General features: G+C 32.6%; 2 protein-coding genes across 2 annotated transcripts; one reads left to right on the top strand and one right to left on the bottom strand.

Moving 5' to 3' along the window:
• Positions 1 to 6,572: 6,572 nt before the first annotated feature.
• Positions 6,573 to 8,324, bottom strand: LOC129905723 (uncharacterized). The gene is made up of 3 exons (XM_055981268.1): positions 7,010 to 8,324; positions 6,759 to 6,934; positions 6,573 to 6,685 (listed from the first exon to the last, which is right to left on the bottom strand). Exons 1-3 carry the CDS (start codon positions 7,487 to 7,489, stop codon positions 6,607 to 6,609), a joined length of 735 nt encoding a protein of 244 aa, XP_055837243.1. The 5' UTR covers positions 7,490 to 8,324; the 3' UTR covers positions 6,573 to 6,606.
• A 1,692-nt stretch (positions 8,325 to 10,016) lies between these two features.
• On the top strand, positions 10,017 to 10,709 carry LOC129908896 (uncharacterized). The gene has a single exon (XM_055985718.1). The coding sequence runs from the start codon at positions 10,017 to 10,019 to the stop codon at positions 10,707 to 10,709; it is 693 nt and encodes a 230-aa protein (XP_055841693.1).
• Positions 10,710 to 19,848: the final 9,139 nt, after the last annotated feature.

Raw genomic sequence — 19,848 nt, 5'->3', positions numbered from 1 at the left:
TTCTATATTTTACGTCTATTTTATATTTTGTATCGTTCTTCGTGGTGTAGATCATAGAGGAAGGAATACCTAGAGAGCCGACTCGTACCCCTAAAACACCCGCAAATTTAATTTCAGATAATTGGTATACATCTCTCTTATTTTTCTCTTGTTTTCCTATCTGCATTGAATAATTACAAACAGAAGTGGACACCCAGGGAAACTTCCGCTGTAAAATTATCGGCGCTAATATCGTGCGTTGAATAAAAAAAGCAAATCCAAAAATCCAAAAGCAAATCCAGCAACCCAAAATCAAATCCTAAACAGCTTATACATATAGATAAAAGTTTTCCTATTTCAAAAAGTGGAGATAGCTTAGAGGATAAGGTGAATGTGTGTTAAGTTTACCTGCCTAGGTTCGAATCTGACGGGAAATTGAGATTGTTTTTTTTTTTTTTTTACATTACTAGAATAAAAATTATTTAAATTTCTCAAAAAAAATCTCCGCAAAAACAAAAAAAAAAACAATTTAAAATTTTACCGGTATTCGAACCTAGGCCAGTAGGAGCAAAAGGCATCGTCCTTGTTCTCTAGACTAATATGACTTTTAAAAATACGAAAATTTATATCAATATAAGCTCTTTGAAATGTATAATAATAAATTATTAATTTTTTTATGAAGGTTTAAAAAAATTATTAGTTAAGACTCAACTCGAAAATACAAAATAGTTGATGCGCAAACATGTAGTTCATCTATCTTCCGGTACTCTTATAGTTGCAGAGTAATCTGCGGTGTCACTTCTATTTGTAATTATTCAATGCTATCTGTGAATACGTGTGAAAGGTATAATGCGTTTAATACCTTCCTTTCACCAGTAGATGTCCTCACAAACTTTGAATTTAAACATGATTTTGGTTTGTACATGAACTTGAATAGCTCAAATAGCTCACTCCAGACACCCACCTTTCAATAAATATGTACAGAAATAAAAATAAAGTTTCGTGTTTTGAATTTATTATATTATTTTTTTTTATGAATTAATTCCTCTACTGAGCACTTAAATTGTTTTGAGCACAACTCCACAGTTGAATGTGTTGGTGCCATTTAAAATGCACGTAAAAACTACCACATATAAGCACTGTGGAGTTTTTCCTCTCATTACAGCTTGTAGGGTGGAAGAGAAAAACCAACCGAAGTCGCGTCTCTAGGTATTCCTTCTTCTATGGTGTAGATGTTCTTTCTTGTTCAGAAATCAACCAGTGTTAAGGTTATAATAGGTGTGTTTTTTATTACCACCGGTCTTAACTGGACAAAAAAAACGCCTCGGGGCTTAACCTGAAATCTTGGCAGCACTGTATATTGAATGTTCCGAAAACAGCAGACACAACAAAAATTTAGAGTTGTCATATTTTTCGCTTTCGCCATTTTCTTGTATTTTTCATGTATGTTTTACAAAGAGATACAAAAATGTATGCTAGCAAAACTATTTTAATACATTTTGTCCTTCCAAACGTGAGTTTTCACGTTTTTAAACAAATTCTAAACAATTTATGAAAAAATTAGTTTGGTAGCACAGATTTAAAACTCTTCAAAAAGTTAAGCCCAGAGAAATCTCCGGGCTAAACAACTAAGCCCAAGGGGCTAAGGTGTTGTTGTATTTAACATGTAAATTGCTTAGCCCAGACTGCGTTTTTTTTGTCTAGTTAAGACCGGTTGTAATAAAAAACACACCTAATGTTAGATTTGTTTAAACGTGGGTTTCCTAAAGGTTTTGTTTCACAATAGAAATCTTCAAAGAATGTCCAAATTTTTACCCGTCTTCATGTCCTGTGTAAATCTGCATTAGGGTCAGGTCAGAAAATCCATATCGTGATTCCTGAGAGCACCTCGTTGAATTGGAGAGCTAGCTAGCTACCCTTCAAGCAAGAAAACGGAGTCCAGAAAAGACAGTCCGACCTCCGACCGAGAAAAGCGGGGTTGCACTCACACACTTGCAACTTTTTGTGTATGAACACAAAGTCTAAGAGAATCGTGGTGAAAACCGAGAAAAGGAAAAAAAAGTAGACAGACATAGCCAACAAGAGCAAAAGCTTCATTTTGTTATTTTTTGTTGAAGTGTTTAGTCGCGTCGTGTCTCGTGTCGTTGTTAATAAAATATAAGTGTAATTATAAACAATTATATCAAACTATTAACAATATGGAAACAAAAAAAGGTATGTTGTATATATCGCTCAAAGTGTTTGGATTAAAATGATGTGTTTCTGTTTGTGTTGTAGATGTAATCTCTAATGATGAAGAAAAAGGCAGAAGGTGAAACATGCGATTGGGCATCTAAAGAAACACCAACAACAGCAGCAACAACAAATAAAATAAAATGAAAAAAATGTATTCTATTTTATATTGTATATATTGTGAAAATTTCGTTTGCCAAAATTAAATAAAAAAAAAACAGTTTCAGTGAAAAAAAAAAAAAATCTAGTTCTTTTTTTGGTCGCAAATGCGAAACGTCATCCCTTTTTTATTCCTCTTTCTGGTAGGTTTTCGCTGCTCCGACTCAGGTCCGCCTTCGGCTCCGTTTTCTCGGAATGGAGATTTTCACCACACCAATACATATGCAATCGACTTCGCGGTGATTATAATTTCCATACTAATTTGAGCCGCCTTCGGACCAGTTTCTGATCCGAAGTCGGACTCAGCTCCTCCTCAGGCGGAGCGGATTCGGACCGAGGTCGGACCTGTTTGCTTGAAGGGTAGCATAATTATGTAGCTGTTGAATGTTGGTGGTGGTTTAATGCCGGAGAAGATTACCTACGAAAAACATAAAATGTTTAATTATTAACAAGAAAATTGCTATGCTACATTTCAGCAATGCTTACCTTTATTTTTGGTTGAAATATTCCAATTTGTTAACATTATTATAAAAATAAAAATTCATTTATGACGAGCCACGACACGCGAGACAATGCAACAAATAACAAAATGACGCTATGTCATTTTGTTGCCTTTGTCTTTCCTTCATTATTTCTCCTTTTTGCACTTTTCACCACTATTTCTCCTTCGACTTTGTGTTCATACACAAAAAGTTTCAAGTGTGTGAGTGCAACCCCGCTTTTCTCGTTCGGAGGTCGGAGTGTCTTTTCCGAACTCCGTTTTCTTGCTTGAAGGGAGATTGTCAAAGCTAGCTTAACCAATGCATGTGTGAGGAATCTGAATACCCTTCCCTTCAAGCAAACAGGTCCGACCTCGGTCCGAATCCGCTCCGCCTCAGGTGGAGCTGAGTCCGACTTCGGCGCAGAAACGGGTCCGAAGGCGGCTCAAATTAGTATGGAAATTATAATCACCGCGGAGCCGATTTTATATGTATTGGTTTTTTCACCACGATTTCTCCTTCGACTTTGTGTTCGTACACAAAAAGTTGCAAGTGTGTGAGTGCAACCCCGTTTTTCTCGGTCGGAGGTCGGAGTGTCTTTTCTGAACTCCGTTTTCTTGCTTGATGGGTTGTACATACACGGAATTGGTTAAGTAGAGGTGTGAATCGGGTGATGTTTGTCCAGTTATAGTGATCATGCGATACGAATTTTTGGAGGGTTTCCGGCATGTGTCATAGTTGTTGTTCTTTCTTTTTCTCCTTCAAGATTGGGCTTTTGACATCTCACCGAACTCTGGTCATTCTAAGTTTAATCAAGAAACAGATCGGTTGAGCTATTACTGCCAAAGTTTTTTTTGAAGAAAAAAAAAAATAAGTAGACCGAATTATTATTTAAAATAAAATTTATTTGTTTAAAATAAAACGGAAATTTAAACGGTGTTAAAAGTTTATCTCGAACCCGTTAATAAAGTAAATGTTGAAACTTTTTTTGTTGGAAACTAAATTTTTATACTTTTGTGTGGTGAACCAATCCATAAATCTTATAACATAATAAAAGTGGTTGATTTTCAGCGGTCCCAGATTGTCGTAAAAGGACTGGGCCTTTAAAATAAAATTATTATTTTCAACGTTCTTTTTGGCGAAAGCTGACTCCTGCGCGTGCGCCGATAATCATCCGAAGTTTTCGAAGGATTTGGGAGTGGAACTGGGTAGTCCAAGCTAACCCCTCCGCAGTCTGGTTCCGTCCATCGAAGCACCCCGGCTCATTTGAGCGCCGGTCCGTGTAGATACACAATCCTAAAACGAATAGAAAACAATTACTTACATACTGTTGAAATATTATATTACCTGATTGCTCTAAAACTACTTTGTATTTTTGAATCTAAGCAACCTATCAGTTTTGTTTATTCATATGAAAATATTTATTTTCACTCTTCGTTAAACATTGGAATATACTATCACGTTTTTCTTATTACTATTATTTTATTATTATTCATATAATTCCAATAGGTTTTGGGCCCAGGAGACGAATAAGCTATTTTTGATTTTCGCATTTGTTGCGAAGTTTTTTTTTTCAATAAAAAAAAAAAAACAAAAATTAACTGCATTTGTTGCAGAATTGTTGAAAACGATTGAAGAAAAAAAAAATGGCGAATCAAGAATCTATCGAGAAACTGCGTAGGGGTGAGAATTTTCACACTTGGAAATTTGCTATGCAGAACATCCTGGAATACAATGATTTACAAAAAACGATTACAGACCCAGTAACTGAAGTTGATGCTGCAAAGCTTCAAAAAGCAAAGGCGAAAATTGTTTTATCCATTGATGAATCACTTTATGTCCACATTCAAAATGAGACGAGCGCATCAGACATTTGGAAGAAGCTGACGGGTCTTTATGAAAATAATGGTTTATCAAGAAAGATAGGTCCTCTGAGGAAACTAATCACAATACGTTTAGAAAGCTGCGAATCCATGACCGATTATGTGAATCAAATCATTGGAACTGCTAATAAGTTGGCAAGCACTAAATTTTCGTTTCGGCAGAATGGTTAGGTGCTATTATGCTGGCTAAACTTAGTGATGAATTCAAACCTTTCATCATGGGAATTGAAAGCAGTGGTACATCTGTGACTGGAGAAGCGATCAAAGCTGAATTGTTGGACTGTGACTATGGCAAGATAAAGACCGAAAATGCGTTTTTTGGGGCAAAAAAGAAACCATTTAAAGGATCGACCTCAAAAGGAAACTTTACATGCTATGAATGTGGAAAGAAAGGTCATTTTTCCAAAAATTGCCCAAACAAAAAGAAGTCGCATGAAGCAAGCTCACATTTCGGCTCAGCTCACAGCTCAGCTCAAATTTGAGCTAGCTCAAATTTTGAGCTAGCTCACTTTTGAGCTGGGTACCATAGCTCAGCTCATTTGAGCTGAGCTGAAAGTGAGCTGAGCTGAAAGTGAGCTGAGCTGATGGTTGAGCTGAGCTGTCGGTGAGCTGAGCTGTCGGTGAGCTGAGCTGAGCTGTTGGGTGAGCTAAGGTAAAGTGAGCTGAGCTGTGATGGGTGAGAGGTTACATTGATTTTTATTTGGAAAGTATAATGAAATATGAAGATATTTTATTTAACACCATAGCTTAAGATGTTTAGTTCTTGTTATTTATGGAATTATTTTAACACATGCATATTTTTAGAAATAAAACAGATAATTTTTCTTGATTTTCTCTCTTGGTTTTTTATTTGGTAAAAATATTTCTATTTTTATCATAAAATGAATCGGAATGGATATTAAAACAAATATATTTTTGGTATTGGGTCATTTGTTTAATTAGGGTTGAAATATTAACACAATTATTGAGGTGCGGGTGAAACGGTGTGTGATATATATTTGTTCTGGGGACTTATTAATGATGAGGAAGTTATGCAAACTGCAGGCTAGTGTTTTCTGCAATGGATTAGAAATGTTATTTAATTTATGTTTAAATGGATCGGGTTTTTTTATTGAGGAAAAAAATAATTTCGTTTTTGGATATTTTCAGGAAAGGGGTTGAAAGTTTGGTTAAATTTTTATGACGCGTTTGGATGGGATATGAAAGGGTATGCATTTATTTTATTGATGTCACGCGTTTATTTTTGAATGAATTTTGTGGTTTCTGAAAACAGGTAGTTTAAAGTGTGTGGTAGATTATTGGATTATGCTAGTTTATTATTGTGATTGCCAGGCCAGAGTTTTTTTTTTTTATTGAGGAAAAAAATAATTTCGTTTGTGGATCCTTTTTGCTTATTTTTTTATTAGGGGTTGAAATTATGGTAGAATGATTATGACGCGTTTGGTCCATGAATGGGTTTGAACTTATTTTTATCACAGGTCAATGAGAAAGATTGGAATGTTTAGGTGCTTGATGCTTTTTTTTGTGCATCGTGCAATAGAGAGGATGGGATAGGAAAGGGTATGCATTTATTTTATTTTATTGCTGTCACGCGTTTATTTTCGAATGAATATTGTTGTTTCTCAGGTAGGTTTTTTTTTTTAAATAACAAAATAAATATTTGGCTTGGTACTGTTTTGCATATTATATTTTCCTAGGGGTTGATTTAAATAATACACATACATATATACTAAAAATTTATCACATATTTAATACAAGAAATAAATAATACATTTTATACTTAAAATTAATAAAAAAATAATTATTTTTAATGTTTCTTATTATTAATGTGTAACAAAAGCTGCATCTCGAAATTTTCGTCCTTAAGTTGACATCTATTTGGGGTCGACCTTAAACTGTGGATGGACTGCTGCTGCCATTAAGAAGTCAAAGTTGTTCATCACATCCGAAAATCTGAAATGAAAATAAAACAAAATTATAAGAAAAGTCATGAATCGAACTAAAAGTTTTTAAAGATGATATTTACCTTTTGTCCAACGAATTGTTAAAAAAAGTTGTCAATTCGAGGCAAATACCCGTATGGTTGCGTTGAAGTTTTGCGAATTTATCCTTCACTTTACATAATACGGGTATCAGGGATCCGATGAAAATATTTTCCTCTCCTTGCAAAATATCAATTGCGAATGCAATAGGCCGGAATATCTAATTGGGAACATAATCATTAATATATTTTAAAGAAAGAGAAAAAATATATTTTTTTAAAGTTTGTATACTTACGTCACACAAATTCGCTAGGAAAGCAATCTCTTCTTCGGAAAAAGCATCTACTTTAATGGTTTCGCACATGACCTTAAATTCGTTGAACTTCTTCTTCAATCCTAAGTTCATATCCTGGAACGAATCGTAAAGTGAGTTCCATCTGGTCATTCCTGGCGTTTTGAAGTACTTTCCCATCTTCGTTTTAATGACGTCAGCTTTCTGAGAGGATCTGTTCTGGATATTCCATATACTTGAGCATTTTGTCTCCATATTGGAATAGATGGTTTTAAGCTCCTCACTGAAATCCGTCCGCAAAGCCCTGTTGAAATCCGCAGAGCTTATGAGGTTCAGCGTATGGGTGGCGCAGCGTATGTGTGTGGGCATTGTTATGAATCTTCCTTCATCGTATAAACTCAAAATATCGCAAATGTTTTTGTCTTCAGCCCGGGAGATACCTCTGATATCCCGTAGATCCTCTTCGTTTTCCTCACTTTCCATCAAAGCGTCGTAGATAGCTCGTGTACTTCACAAAATTTGAAGCGTTGTCCGTCACAATATATTTGACCTTGCGTTCAATTCCAAATTTTTTCATCACATTTTGGATTTCCTTGGCCAAAACATCAAACGTGTGAGATCCTTCCACACGCTTGCAGCACAAGACACAACTGTTACGCTTCATATCGTCGTTTATCCAGTGGCATGTTGCTCCCAAATATGACCTATGATGGGAAGTCCACGGTCAGGCAAAGATGGTTTTGGCTTTGAAGCTGGTTGGATATCCGCAATATAAGCTCTTCATATTTTTCTTTTATTCTGGTCGTCACTGTTGCACGGCATATTATATCAATTTTCCTTCCTGCAGCTTCGTTGATTAAGTTTTGAAGGCATTCGGATGAAACAGAAGAAAATGGCATCAAGTCCCCAATTATGTAGTCCACTAACAGGTCGTTGATTTTTTTATCCGAGGCTTTCTTCACTCTTTTGTTTGAGAATGCCTCAACGGAAGGATCTTCTTGTGACTGAGATCCATTGTCAAGAATTTCCCTGTGAAAAGTCTGAAATATTTTGAATTATAAATTAAAAGCACATAAATAGATATAAATATATATGCATATTTTTAGGATTTACTTACCCGCAAATGCCTTAGCATGTTAAAAGTACTACTCTCCGTCACATATATCACTTTATCTTTTTTTGGACAATTTAATACACTACACTTAACGGAAAACGTTTTACTAGTGGAATGCCTTTTTCCGGACTCATCCTCACACACCTCAAAGTATTTCCTATAGTTTGCAGATATTTGTCTCATTTTAGTGGCTATATTTTTTCACAAAAGCTGATAATATTGTATTCAAAAGCACTAAGAGTTGACTAATTGTCATTCTTAAAAAAAAATGTTTATATAGCATTTTTTTTAAATTCCTATTAACCTGTAGGATAAGTTGTAAAATTTAAGCAAACAAACGCGTAATAATTTTGTTTATGCAATTGTAAAATAATATACGCACCCAAAAACTCATTTCCGAAATCAGGTAGCTTAAAAACGCTTTTCAATAATCCTATAATCTACCAAACACTTAACTACCTGTTTTCAGAAACCACACAATCTATTTGTTTATGATATAAATAATAACATAATTTTTTGATATTTCAACCCCTAATAAAAAGTAATCTATCGAACTGCCTGATTGAGAAACCACAAAACTCATTCAAAAATAAACGCGTGACATCAATAAAATAAAATAAATGCATACCCTTTCATATCCCATCCTATCCATATTGCACGACATACTTACCTACACTTTTATGCTGGTTATATATTTTCATGATTTTAAATCATATTTATTAAAAATAAACGGTGTTCAGGAAAAAACAATTCGACTGTTAACAGTCAAATATTTCTTCAATGCCATAGCAAGGCAATAAAAATAGCTACAATTTATCTTCTTTGAAGACTTGTAGCAACTATATAATTCGCAGTTGCTCTATGCAGCTCGGATTATATGGAATCTCGATTTATTCGGGAAAATATGCGTCAAGACAAGGTGTAATGGTCATCTTCTGATGAGCCCAACCATTACATCGGGGCGAAACGCATATATGAACACTTTTATGCTGGTTATATATTTTCATGATTTTAAATCATATTTATTAAAAATTTGAAGATTTTGTTACGTACTCATCTTTTGCAAATGAAATGAATTCCGATCCAATAACAATAGAAGAAGCAATGGCCAGCGATGACATTAAAAATGAGCTAAAATCTTTGCAAGAGAACAATACCTGGACACTTGTAGACTTACCAAAAGGGAAAAAAGCGGTTAAGTCCAAGTGGGTGTTTAAAACCAAGCTAGACAGTGATGGTCATATTAAATGTCACAAGGCAAGATTAGTGGCAAAAGGTTTTTCTCAACAAGTGGGGATAGATTATAATGAAACTTACTCTCCTGTCGTTCGTTATACATTTATTCGTTTTTTGATAGCATTTGCTAAAAGCGGAATGAAGATTGAACGAATGGATGCTGTGACTGCTTTTTTGCAAGGCGATTTGTCTGAGGAGATTTACATGGAACAACCGCGAGGGTACAGTGATGGTACAGAACGGGTATGTAAATTACATAAATCTATTTATGGTCTCAAGCAAAGCAGTCGACAATGGAACATTAAATTGGATACAGCATTGAAGTATTTTGGACTTTTTCAATCCCAACTAGACCCTTGTGTTAATTTCAATCCAAATGGAAAAATTATAGTGGGTATTAATGTTGACGATCTTCTCATTTTCTGGCGTGATGAAAAACTTCTAGAAGCTTTGAGGAAATCCTTAAGTGAAACTTTCAAAATGAAGCATATAGGAAGGGCTAAAAGTTGCATTGGCCTAAACATCACGTATGATGAAAACTCAAATGGCATTTGGCTTGATCAATCAACATACATATCAGAGATTTTGAAACGGTTTGGTATGTCTGACTGTAAACCAGTTGGAACACCGAGCGATCCTAATCAAAAATTATCTATATAAATGTGTACCGAAGAAGACGAAACCGAAAAAGTGTCATACCAGGAAGCTGTTGGATGTCTTTTATATCTAGTGCAAGGTTCGAGACCAGACATTGCATTTGCAGTAAATGATGTAAGTCGATTTAATGCAAAACATGGAAAGGCAAATTGGACTGCAGTGAAGCGTATCTTCAGGTACTTAAAAGACACTATAAATTTAAAGTTACATTTCAAAGGTGCTGAAACTCTCAATGGTTTTTCGGATGCTGATTGGGCCTCAGACATTGACAAACGTCGCTCTTGTACAGGATTTGCATTTAATCCACGTGGTGGTGCAATATCATGGAGAAGTAAGAGACAACCAACCGTTGCTCTTTTTAGCACTGAAGTAGAGTATATGGCGGCAGTTGTTCAGGAGGCAACTTGGCTTAAGCAGTTTGGAGCTGAAATTGACGAATGTTTCAAAAAAGAACACATTTTGATTGCATGTGATAACCAAAGTGCAATCAAACTTGCTGAAACAAACTGTTTTAGATCAAGATCCAAACACATCGAAGTTTGGCATCATCATATCCGTGATCGAATTAATGATGGAACTATTGCTGTACGTTACATATCAACCGAAGAAATGGCTGCTGATAATCTTACAAAAGCAGTTCCTAGTAACAAACATCAACTATGCCTGAACAAGATGGGATTGAATATTAAAAATTGAAATTCTATCTTATTTAAATATTTTAATAAGTGGGTGTGTTGAAATATTATATTACCTACTTGCTCTAAAACTACTTTGTATTTTTGAATCTAAGCAACCTATCAGTTTTGTTTATTCATATGAAAATATTTATTTTCACTCTTCATTAAACATTAAAATATATTATCACGTTTTTCTTAAAGCTGTTTATTATTATTCATATAATTCCAATACATACAAAAAAAATAAACTAGGTCGCAGTGAGTTATTTTTAAAGCAAACAAAACGAAATATAACTTGAGCTAAAGAAAAGATTTTTTTTGTTGATTTTTTTCCTAGAGGTAGAAATCCAACCTCCAAAGAGCTCTTTAGGGGTAGGGAATCCTGGGACGCATTTTCAAAGTAACGTCAATACCAAAAAGGGTATCTTAGTGTTTTTTTTTTTTTTTTTTTTTGTGGTATTTTTCGACTCGAAGGAATCGTTTTTCATTGCGTTTTGGTTTTTTTTCTTAGTTTCTTTGTTAAATTTTTGGTTAATGTATTTTGTAAATTTGATTTTGTTTTTTTTTTTTTTAATTTTATTTTGGGTTTATTCAAAATTTTCAAATGTGAAAATAAAACTTGACGCCTATGTTGAAAAAAAAGTTATTTTTTGGTTTTGTTTCTGTTTCACCTGAGTGAAACGATGGTTCATTGAAGAAATTTTCAGGGGTGCAGATGGTAGCCGATTTTCAACGATGGTAAGGACCTGATTTTCACTGGAACGACAACTTAATTGGGAGAATCCAAAATGGTCGAGGATTCTCATGGTTGGGTGGGTAAAAGGCCACACTGCAATAACACCGGCAGTGCCGTCAAATTTTGAGTTTTTTGTTAGTAAACCAGCCTGGTTTATGTTTTTGGCGGGAAACCTACACTATCTCCAAAAAATAAAATCTCAATCGGATAAAATCTCCAGAAAATTTTTGACCCCATGGACAAAATCTCCATGGGGAAAGGCATCCAATGGACAAAATCTCCAATAAATAATTTTTTCTCCCATTTTCTCCAAATCCCCAAAAATCTCCAATATGCAAAAACAAAAACGTAATAAAATGATAAAAAAACACTGTTAGTCAAAGTAAAATCAGAACTAAACACGATAATTTTAAAATCATAAAGGTTCTTCTTTTAAAACGGAATAGAAAAAATAAATTGTGTAAACAACCGTGACTTGAACCTTCCTTGTTTGACCTACCATTCGTGTGCCTTGTTGATTCTAATATACTGGAAGGATACAGCGAGTTGAACTAAGCATAATCTTTTGAGGCAAGTTATCACAGCATACATTTAAATATGAGTAAAAATAGATTTTTCCAAAATGAAGATGCGCAAGTTGTGTATCAAGCAATCAAATCGCGCGAGTTAAGTAACTGATCCTCGTGGATCTAAAAAAAATATAAAAACTTCTCCTAACGTGGAGAATTAAAATGAAAACGCAACGCACAATTTTTATTAATAATCGGATCGAGATGATCTTGCTTTATTGAACTGAACTTAAGAACTGACTTAATGCTATGTTACATATGATCGCTTAACCTATGGTGCCGAATATTGTCTTTGAAAATTATACTGGATTAAACTGGATTAAATTATGTTTATACTGAGATGAGATTGTTCTTCTGTTTATCTTAACTCTTTTGTTTAGTCTGCGGTTATTCGATTATTGTTTAGGCATTGGTATCTCAATAGGTACCAACTGTGTGGCCATAGGAGTGGGTACCTTTGTAACTCCCCCCGCCTTAGATTGAAGACTCTCCTGAGGCTTCATGATTTTAATTTCATTAAGAGCCGATTTTTCAATCTTCTAATAAACAGTCAGTTAACTGTTCTACGAATAAAGTTATTAGGCTCATAAACAATCAGATAAAAACATTGAATTTTTCAATTAAGAATAATTTATTCTACAGAATAACAAAAAAAAATTGTCAAATTCTAAAATATTTAAAATTAAACGTCATTTTTATTCATGATTGTTTTTGTTTTCTTGTGTTCCACTGTATTTTTTTCAAAATTCTTTCAAAACAGCTTTGACAACTGACACAATATTTTTTTTGAGATTATTCCTTAGAATAATTTTTATTCGTCTCTGAAAGAAGCAGATAGTTTTATTCTTAGGAATAAGCTATATCTGCCTGTTGAAAAATTTATTTTTTCTCTATCCTTAGGAATAAGTACTAACTGACTGTTTAACTGACTATTGAAAAATTGGCCCTAAGTGGTATATTTATTTGTTCAGATTTTATTTCTTCGGCACATATCTTATTTATAATTTTAATATTCTTATTTTTATATAAATATTTTAATAAAAAGTAGCAAATAGCTATTACAGTACATATAACAATTATGGTTGAAAATGTAATCGTATTACGGTTATTCTTATATTCTATAAGTTTTATTTTATTTTGATGCTCTATATCTTGAATAATTAGGTCTTTAATAACAATTTCTGAGTCTATAATGCTCATATTTAAATTTGGTTGTATTACAATTTTATGATTAAAAATTTGTATTTTGTTATGATATTGTTTATTATTTAGGTAAATAGTACATTTGTTAAAATTTATAATAAAATGTTTATGTAAATGGTATATTTTTTCGTTACAATTTTGTTCAATAGCATTTTCAAAATTTTTGACAATTAATAGACCTTTATCTATTTCTTCTACATAATTCTTGGTTTCATATTCAATTGATTTACATGGAGAGCATTCTATTGGCTTAATTAAATTTTTAAGATATTTATTAATAGGGTAGATTTTATCTTCGTATTTTAGAACTTTTTGTTCTTCTATATTTGATATAATTGAATTATTTGAAAAAGGTATTAATCTTAAGTAGTAAGTTGGAAATTGTTTATTTAAAAATATTGGTACACTTATTATAATTATAAAAATATTTGAATTTTCCTTACCAAAAATGTTAATTTTGATTTCTTTTAGCTCATTTAAACCTATAAAATTTTCTTCAATTTCATCTATATCCAGGATTGATCTAGACATAATTCCTTCTTTTGCTGCATTTACATTATCAATAATTTTTTCAATTTCATTATCTAATTCAGAAATATAATTATGGAGTTTAAGTAGTGTAATTTCGTTTTTAATTTCATTTATTTCGTCTCTAACGTTCTCTGTTAATTTAAAAAATTGGGTTTTTACTTCTTCTATGTTATCTCTAATATTTTTAAAATTGTTTTGAAAAATTCCATTAATAGAAATTTGTTGGTTGTAAGCATCTACTAATTTTTTATCATTTTTATCTATGATATCTAAATGTTCTAATATTTCTTCTCTATCATCGTTGTCCATTACTCCGTAAAGTAATTTAAAAATTGAACCTATTGGATTTATTAGTCCTCTCCTAACTCTGTTATTTACTAGTGTTTTATTATTCTTTACAGAATGTTCATTAATACTTAAAAGCATGTTTATATTGGTTTGAATTTTCGAAATTTTATGAAAAAGGGATTGGTCGTTTCCTATAACTGATATAATATCTGCGTTTTGGTGTATATATAAAGTTAAGTTATATATAGTGTCTAAATATTCTTGTAAATTAATTCTGTGATAAATTCGATAATAATCGCTTATTATTGGTATGTCTCCATCTTTTATTAGGATGATTCCTTCATCTTCTATGTTTTCTATTTGGATATCAGCATTTATGCTTGTTATTTGACTCATAGTTAACAATGTTATAATTATAAAGATTGTTTTTCTGTTGAGTTGATTGAAAATCTGTAATAAAAGAATTTTATTGATTTTGGTTTTGTTGATTTGTGGATTTTGGGATTTTATCTTTATTTGGTCCTTTAAAATACTTTTTCTGTCTTTTAATCCGTGTAGGATGGACTTTTAATTTTCTATTGCCTCTATTATGTCTAATATTTCCTTCATCGTCTGGTTTAATATCTACTTTTCTAAACTTTGGTTTTTCTTTATGTCTTACTTGACCATAATTTTTAATATAAGCTTTATCGTAGGGGTATTCTTTATTTGTTTCTCTGTTTTTATTATGATAATCTAACCATTGATTTTTCTTTGATTCTAATAATTTAAAAATTTCATTAATATCTACATTTCCAAATTGTACTTCTATTGGTTTCTTACCTATGGTTGAATGTATTGTATTGTTATAATACGTAGCTGCTTTAAGAATCTTTTCTGTGATTTCAAGATTCGGTTCCGTGATATTAAGTATTCTTATGTGTTCAAGGAGAGAAGAATGACATCTACTCATGTCAGCATTACCTGTATGGCTATTTGGAGAATTAAAATGAATTGATAGATTTTCTTGTTCTATAAATTCTATTACATTAGCTGTATTGAATTCGTTATCTGCCACAATTAATTTAGGTCTATCAAAATTTTGAATGTATTCTTTTATCATTTCAACTAAGGTATTTGAGCCTTTTTCTGCAGTTTCTTTGACGTATAAATGTTTTGAAAATTTATCAATTACTGTAAAATAATATTTCTTTTCAATATGAAATATGTCTAAATGAATTATCTCGTTTTTATTGTTTGGTGTTACCGTATGTTTAAATTTTGGTTTAGGGGGTGTCCTATCATATTTTGCTAAGTTACAGACTTCGCAATTATTAATATATTCTGCTATTACTTCTTGAAGTTTATTGAAATAATATTTTAATTTTAGTTCTGTGTAGTTTTCATGGATACCTCTATGGTTAGTCTCCTCATGAATTTGTTTTATCTTTTCAAAGCATTGGGTTTTGTTAAGTAAATCTTCTGCTAATAAGGCACATTTTATTAACTTATAATGTGACGTTGTAAAATCTGCAAACATTTTACTTTTAAATAATTCAAATAAGTTATCTTCTAATTCTGAATAAATTCCTAATACTCCTTTGTCAGGTAAGTATTCTTTTAATATTTTAATCATTTCACTGTTATTTATTTCTTCATCTGTAATGAAGATCTTTTTCTTACTATGCACTTTCTTATAAGTTTGTTCCTTTTCTTTAACTAAAATTATTTGAGTTTTAAATTTGTTTACTATACCTTTGTTTTCTATAATTTCACTTTCTTTGCTTTCATCATTATTAATTTCGTTAATATTTATTTCATTTTTGTTAACATTAATTCTCGACAGAAAATCTGCCACTTTATTTTCTTTACCTTTAACGTATTCTATATTATGATTATATTCATTCAATCTTGTTTTCCATCTTATTGTTCGTGAATCAGGATCTTTAAGATTACTTAACCAAACTAATGGTCTATGATCCGTTTTTATGTTGAACCTCACTCCATAAAGATAAGGTCGGAAGTACTTAGTTGCCCATACTATAGATAACAGTTCCTTTTCAATTGTTGCATAGTTAATCTCATGTTCATTGAGGGTCCTAGATGCGAAAGAAATGGGGTGATTATCTTGCGACAGTACAGCACCAATGGCTTTGTCTGAGGCATCAGTTGTTAGAGTAAATGTTTTCTTGAAGTCAGGATATCTTAATATCGGATAACTCGTAATCAAGGATTTTAACTCTTCGAAGGCTTTAAGAAAAGCTGGATCTTTTTCATTGATCCTTCTTCCTTTTTTCAAACATTCTGTTAGTGGAATTGCAATTTTGGAATAATTCTCGATGAATTTCCTATAATAACCGGTAATTCCCAAGAATGATTTAATTTGTTTTACAGTTTTTGGTGGACGTAATTTTTCTATGGCTGTTATTTTATTTGGATTTGGTTTTATACCTTTATCCGTCAAAATGTGACCTAAATATTCAGTGCTTTTGGAAAAGAATTTGCATTTGTCAATTTGTATTTTAAGGTTGCTCTTTCTTAATTCTTTGAAAATAAGTTTTATATTCACTTCCATTTCTTGTAAGGAAGTTGCAAATATTAAAATGTCGTCAAGGTACACGACGCATATTTTATTAATATGTTCTCCAAGAATTTCGTTCATCATTCTTTGGAACGTTGCCGGGGCATTTTTCAAACCGAACGGCATTCTTACAAATTCATAGTGTCCTTGGGGGGTGCTAAAGGCGGTTTTGTGTTGGTCCTTTTTATCGACCATAATTTGGTGGAAACCTTTAGCCAGGTCTAGTGTGGCAAAGTATTGGGCTTTACCGAGTTTGTCGAAAATTGACTCGATGTTGGGAAGAGGGAACTTGTTCTCATGAGTCTTTTCATTTAATTTGCGATAGTCTACAACTATTCGCCATTTGTTAACTCTCGAATTGTCTTGTTTTTTGGGTACTACCCAAATTGGTGCATTGTAAGGGGAATTTGACTTTTGTATGATGCCTTGTTTCAGCATATCCTTAACCTGTCTTTCCACCTCTTCTTCGTGTATTTTTGGGAAGCGATAAATTTTTGAAAATATGGGTCTATCGTCCGTAGTGGTTATACTATGTGTTGTGTTTGAAGTGCAACTTAGATCAGTGCCTTCTCTATAGAATAAGTCACTATTGTGTTTTAAAACTTTTCTGAGGGAATCGTTTTCTTCTTTGTTTAAATCTTTGTATAAGCAATCTAAATTATTTGTTTCTTTAAGTTCTTCGAAACAATTGATTTCCTGTGGACAGGCATAGTTAAAAAAGAGTGTTTCTTTAAAAATTTTAATCGAACCTTCCCCTAGATTGAGGATGGCATTTAAAGGGTACAGAATATTCTGTCCAATGATTGCCTTGAAACTTTTTCCGGAAAAATTTAAAATTTTCCACATCATTTTATTGTTTTTAGGTGCGTTGAATTCTTTTGGGAAGGATGTTTTGATCTGTTCGGTTACTGTTGTTGTACCTGTTAGACCAAAAATATCCTGGGGATATTCAAATTTGTACCTTGTACATGATTTTAGACAATTGGAGTCTATGCTACTGGTTGAAGCACCAGAATCAATAAGTACAGGTATGGTTTCGTTTTCGATGGTGAGATTTACTATGGGTAGAGGACCTCTGAGGCCTCCACCTGAAAATTTACATCGCGACTTTCTGGTTCATTGTTTTGATTAATATTTATGCTTCTCGAGTTTGTATTTTGATTTTGGTTGGAATTATTATTGTTATAATTGTTACTGTTTCTATAACTATTATTTCTATTATACCCATTATTGTTATGAGTATTGTTATAATTTGAATTATTATTAAACCTATTGTAATTCCCTGTATTGTTATTATTATTATTATAATTATTATTATTATAATTATTATTATTAAAATTTCTACTGTTAGAATTTCTAAAGTTTGAGTAATTATTATTGGCGTTATTATTATTAAAGTTACCACTGTTTAAATTTCTGTTATTTGAGAAATTATTATTATTAGATCTATTTAAGTTATTATTTGGATTTCTACTGTTGAAATTTCCACCATTGTTTCGGTTGGAATCATTATAATTTCTAGGTCTAGAAGGGTGTCCTTCTAAAAACTGTGGATTCGAATTTCTATAATTGTTTAATAGTTCGTATGCTTTTTGCATGCAATTTATGTTTCGACTAAGTACGAAACTTTCCTGATTTGTATTTAATTTAGAGCAGAAAATTCTAAAGAACATACCCTTAACATTCTCGGGTGAAAATTCATTACATTTAACCAGTTCAAAATTATATTTAATATTAATTCTATCCATTAATTCACACAACTTAAAATAATATATTTCTAGATTGTTGTTTCTTAAACTTACCGCTTTTGTGTATATGTTGATATAACTTTCTTGGGGTCCAAAGTTTTTGATAAGTGTTTCTCTCATTGATGTCCATGTTGCATATGGTCCTAGCATTCGAATTGGTTGTTGAGCTCTTCCCTGTATTAGTCCTCTGACTACATTTTGTATTGTAAAAGCCTTTGTGGCTGGTGTTAGATATTGTAAGTTAATATCTATGTCATATATAAAGGATGCCACGTCTCTTGGCCCTTCTGCATTAAACGGTTTAACTCTTTGAATAATTTTTACTATTTCCATCTCTGGTAGAACAATTGTAACAGGTTTGATATCAGGTAGTTGTTCTTGCTGTTGTTGCTGTTGGTCTTGTTGCTGCTGTTGGTCATGTTGCTGTTGGTCATGTTCTTGTGTGTCTGGTTGTTGTTGTTGCTGCAATAACTGCTGCTGCCGCAGGAGTTCTTTCTGCTCAGCCGTCGCGGTTAAAAGAAGACTAATTTGTTGCTCCATTTTATGTTTATATTATGTAATTTGTCGAATTTATGTGATTTTATTTATATTATTTGATCAGAGTTTTGGGTCGAACCTATCAGTCTCAATAGGTGTTTCAGAGTGCGTTTATATGACTTTCCCTTATTAATAAGGTCGCACAACCCCAATTTTACTCAGTTTAAGATCAGAATAATTTTCTCACTTTTATTAGATCGGATTTTGGTTTAACCGATATTATTTGTATTCGAGCGAGCGGATACTGGGTATCCTACCGACTGCGCCAGTTAAGTAACTGATCCTCGTGGATCTAAAAAAAATATAAAAACTTCTCCTAACGTGGAGAATTAAAATGAAAACGCAACGCACAATTTTTATTAATAATCGGATCGAGATGATCTTGCTTTATTGAACTGAACTTAAGAACTGACTTAATGCTATGTTACATATGATCACTTAACCTATGGTGCCGAATATTGTCTTTGAAAATTATACTGGATTAAACTGGATTAAATTATGTTTATACTGAGATGAGATTGTTCTTCTGTTTATCTTAACTCTTTTGTTTAGTCTGCGGTTATTCGATTATTGTTTAGGCATTGGTATCTCAATAGGTACCAACTGTGTGGCCATAGGAGTGGGTACCTTTGTAACTCGCGCGCGATTTGATTGCTTGATACACAACTTGCGCATCTGAAATTTTGGGATTTTCGCTCGGAGATTTTTTTTTTTTTTGAGATTTTTTCCTGGAGATTTTGTCTATACCCAGGTTTGTCTTGGGGATTTTGGCTTTGGGGATTTTCTCTTTGGGATTATGGGTTTTGGTCATTCATCACCAACTCGTTTTTGGCTACTGGTGAAGTTTACTTCCGGGAACAAGATCCCCCCCACATCCGAGCTGACACTGCGCATAGCAAGCAGGCCAAGTTCTCGGGAGTAGACACTCTTTCCCTTTTTCCTGGTGTTTCTCTTTCCTTTTCCAGATGTTCCAACTTTTGGCGTTT

This window comes from Episyrphus balteatus, chromosome 1 (assembly GCF_945859705.1).
Source record: "Episyrphus balteatus chromosome 1, idEpiBalt1.1, whole genome shotgun sequence".
NCBI lineage: Eukaryota > Metazoa > Arthropoda > Insecta > Diptera > Syrphidae > Episyrphus > Episyrphus balteatus.
Note: the sequence above shows the minus strand (reverse complement) of the source record. Positions and strands in the feature narration are given on the sequence as shown.